General features: G+C 34.1%; 1 protein-coding gene across 1 annotated transcript in view; it reads right to left on the bottom strand.

Annotated features, from left to right (window-relative positions):
• Nucleotides 1-4,612, bottom strand: part of LOC112529660 (BURP domain-containing protein 5-like) — a 14,401-nt gene extending 9,789 nt beyond the window's left edge. The window contains exon 1 of the mRNA XM_025140999.1: nucleotides 4,289-4,612. Within this exon, the coding sequence (XP_024996767.1) occupies nucleotides 4,289-4,612 (324 nt within the window). The remainder of the gene's footprint in view (nucleotides 1-4,288) is intronic.
• Nucleotides 4,613-4,678: the final 66 nt, after the last annotated feature.

Here is a 4,678-nt window from a genome sequence, read left to right as displayed (position 1 = left end):
AGCACACACCGGTCAACGTGCTATCGATACGATATCATTTATGTTAGACGTCGTGAATCCTAGCACAACACGGTGTTACCATCCTACACCGTAGGAGTATAGCATTTGTCAGATACTAAAGCTATTTATAGCCTTCTCCTATTACCTCAGGTTTTGAAAGTCAATACATTTTTATACACAAAATTAGTTGTCAATTAATTTTAATGTAATCATCAAATGAAATATTAAGCACCTGAAATAAATAGTAGACTATAATGCTAATAAGACACCTTTGTATTTTCACATCGGTTTTGGTCTTAATTTCCCGTTACACCCCAAGCTAAGGCGTTAGCCCATCATCGCTCGGTTTCTTCTCTCGAATGATGTAAGGATTAAAAAGTAAATAACGGAGACGGAAAGGTAAATTGCAGAAAGTAAATTACAGGAAATGAAAATACTGAAATTTAAAGTACTAGAATTTAAATGACTGAAATATAAATGACAGAAATGTAAATTGCAGAAATGTAAGGACAGAAATGTAAATTGCAGGAATGTAAAGACTGAAATGTAAAGGACTGAAATATAAATGACATAAATGTAAAAGACTGAAATGTAAATACTGAAATATAAATGACTAAAATATAAATACAGAAATATAAAGACAGAAATGTAAATTACAGAAATGTAAATTACAGAAATGTAAAGGACTGAAATATAAATAACATAAATATAAATTATTAATAACTAAATAATATTAATTATGTTAATCTAATAATATTAATAATAATAATAAGAATAATAATAATAATAATAATAATAGGAACAAGTACTTGTTGGGAAGATAACAAAAAGTACTTAGATGTAAGGATGGATGGATGGATGGATGAATGTATGAGAAAACCTTGGAAAACGTGAAAGAAAACTTGCAAGTCAAGTAACGTAACTTGCAAAACAAGTTACGTTACAAAGGCCGTAAGGTTACTTGYAAACTTGAAAACGCGATTTATTTAGATTACGTAATTTATAAACGATAAAACGTAATGTAACTTGGAACGAGAAAYGAGATGAAGATGAGTACTTAAATTAAACTTTGAGAATGCGAACGTAACTTACAAAAATCACTTCTTGAAATATTAAATACGATAAACAAAAGCTTAGTACCAAAATGATGTTCTTGAAGATARCTAACACAAGATTATCACAAAGTTACAAAAAGTACAATGAGATGGGTAAGAAACTAGATGACTTTTGTTGGTGAAGAGAGTAGGTAGCAAGATGATCCCAATGAAAGAAAAGAGTAGGTAGCAAGTTAAGTGAAAATTGTATCCAAAAAGTCTAAGTGAAAATTAAGTATTAATTACAAAGGTCAACACTCCTTYAAATAGGTAAAGAGAAGCTTCATTGTGGATGCCAACTAATAAGACAAAAGACCCTTCCAAGCTGGGCTTTGACTAAGCCCATGGGTGTTGACCAAGCCTTCTTCTTGAATTAGCCCATTATTCCACGGCCCAAAATATTTCCAGCACACGGATAGGTCCTATAGGACCTTGCCACTCCTGGTCCTATAGGACTGCTGCAGGACCGGGCCCAAAAATGCTCAAAAACCTGCATAAACAGGGAATTAACATTAGATATACTATATTACTACTAATATATGAAAAAGATATAAAAAGACTCAATTAGGACACTAATGGGCAAATAAAACAACGGAAAATGGTTAAGAAGATGATGTAATAAGGTTAATAAATTAACACTTATCAGAGGGATATTTTGATGCCAGTTAGATAAATCACTCAAATGATTTTAAATCCACAAGTGGGTGGATTTATACTCTTGCTGGAGAGGCAATTTCTTGGGCGAACAAGAAACAAACATGTATCGCACATTCGACTATGGAAGTCGAATTCATTGCCCTAGCGGCAGCGGGCAAAGAGGCCAAATAGATTAGAGATTTGTTGATTGATGTCCATCTATGACCTAGACCGATTCTTTCGATTCCTATGTATTATGACACTGAGGCCACATTGTCAAAAGTATACAATGCCATGTATAATGGGAAGTCGCAACATATAGGTCTACGACACAATTACGTGAGACAATTAATTGATGATGGTACCATTAGTATTGTGTTTTTCAAGTCTTGTGGGAACTTGGCAGATCCACTGACCAAGCCTCTGACGAGAGACTTGATAGAGTCAACTACCAGAGACATGGGTCTGAAACCATGTGGAATCAGTTAGTGATGGAAACCAAACTTGGATATAGTGTTCCTATCTACCAAGTTTAAAGGGTAACAACAAGTCACTTAACTAATATATGGTATTATCAACTTATGGATCCATGTAAGGTGAAAGATAGTATGCCGTTGTCGAGAATAAGGATGAGTCAATCTCTTAACAAATTTTAGAGGCATCAACAAAGATGTTATATAAATTTTCCTATATGACTTAGAGGTGGTGTCGCCTCAAACGAAGAGGAGTGATTCATCTTCTAGTAAATGGTGAAACAGGGTTTAGCGCATGGATCAAATTCTGGGACTTTGCGACTAGTTGACTCACAGCATATAAGAGTGGTCGTATAAAACCTTTGGGGACATGTTTTACCGTGTTGATCCTGATTCAACGTCACTTCAAACAGGTTGGTTTTAATTTTCATGTATCGTACTTATTTTGTGTTACTAAGTGAACAACTTTACTTCTACTTCATTTTTTCATTAAATCTATCGTGGAGGATAGGTTCAAATATGTGTGGTAGTGATCAGTTTGTGGTTTGATTCTGAATATTAAAGTTACCGTCTTTTCTAATAAAGATTTTAACTTTATAGTTCAATTTATCTTTCTTTTTTTGGATACAAGAGTTAAACTTTATTTACAAAGATTAAAACTTTATCGTTTTATCTATCAAACATTATTATTATTTTTCAACAGTTTTTATGGGCATTTGTTTTATAGTGATACACTGCTTTCTATTTCCAAGCATCGCCCCGTGCGTGCACTTCTCATGACCAAAATTGCACGGCCCGTGCACTACTATCTGCCCCTTAGAACATGGAGTCATCCAACGATCCTGGGTTCTGGTTAGTTTACACGGATGTTCACTCCACACCTTCTAGCTCGTGTTTCAGTTTGGTTACAATCCCATTATTTTCTTGTGAATCCAATTACACAAAGTGACATTATAATTTCACTAAAATCACCAGCATTCCTCCCCCATTTTAGTGCAATCATTGATTCATAAAATATACACACTAATATCGAAAAACAAACTCATTCATAAATGAAAATATCTTTAAGATTGAATTTCCATCTTAGCATATACATTACACATTTCAAATACTCGAGAATCAGGGTGTCCTAAGAATAATATCATCAGTTTAGATCAGTCCAAACGTGTCCATAGATTAAATATGTTAGCAACAAAGGCTACGAAATTCGCTAAACGCTTACGGATTGTTAAAAAAAAAACAAAAAGAACTGAAGTAAAGCTACGAAATTACATCAAAAGGCTTTTAATGATTTAAATACGGCTTTCATGATAAATTTAGTAAGTTTAATTGGGTTATATTCATCAATATATCGTGTATATTGTAATAATCTTGTTTCTGACATTGGTGTGTAATAAATAACAAATACTTAGAATTATCAAAAATGCTTTCTAAGTTTGAAAAAACCATAAAGGTTAAACACTAAGGGGGCGTTTGGTTAAAAGTATTAAGCAGTAATCAAATGAGAACGAAAATAAAAGAACATGTTTGGTATTATATAATATAATGGGCTCATTCCCTCATAAGTCCAAATTTTCATTTCAAATTAAATTTGAAGGAATGAAAATTAATTCTCATTTTCATTCCCTCCTAGTTTTCATTTTCATCCCTTAGTATGAAAATTTAGTGCAACAACATTAATTCAAGAGGGCTGCTTCTTAAATAATAGGATTCAAGTAAACCATTCTTCAATTCAAACCCACTTCAACAAGTTGGAACCGGCCCAAAAGTCAACAATTTTTTAAGCCCATGTATTTGTACGCCGGCAGCCGGCTTAGTGATGGTTAAATCGGCCCGACCCGGCTTAGGACCGGCTCGGCCCGAGAGTGGTAATAACCGGTTATGGGACCGAAAATCGGGACCGGGGTTGGGGCTTTTGGCAATTTTGTGGGACCGGGACTCAGTGGCGGACGCAGAAAAATATATTATAGGGGGCACATTATAAAATAAAATAATAATTAACTTCAATTTCATACAAAAATGATAAAAAGTTACCTCTTACAACTGTGCCCCACGACTTTTCATCTTTTGAAATTGCGTAATTACATCATCATTTGAAACTGCGAGAAGTGCTTCTTTTTCTATAGTACATATCATTGCAGCATTCAAAAATTCATCACCGATTTTGTTGCGCAAATCTGACTTCACAATCTTCATAGCAGAAAAACATATTTCGACTGTTGCAGTAGCAACTGGCAAAACCAAGGCCAACTTCAATAACCGATAGACTAGAGGATAAGTTTGATGCTTTTTTGTTTCCACTAGCAGTCTAGCGAGCTCGGCAATACCACTCAAATTGGCAAATCTTTCATCTTGACGCACAATCAAATAGTACATGTTAAGTTGTTTCCCAAGAGCGATCCTTTCCATATGACTAAAATCTTGAGGATACAACTCACTCAACTTCAATAAATCTGATACATTGAATTGCGAAAA

This window comes from Cynara cardunculus, assembly GCF_001531365.2.
Source record: "Cynara cardunculus var. scolymus isolate 2C chromosome LG 16, CcrdV1, whole genome shotgun sequence".
Lineage (NCBI taxonomy): Eukaryota > Viridiplantae > Streptophyta > Magnoliopsida > Asterales > Asteraceae > Cynara > Cynara cardunculus.
The sequence above is the reverse complement of the archived record's forward strand: the minus strand, read 5'-3'. Positions and strand labels throughout refer to the sequence as shown.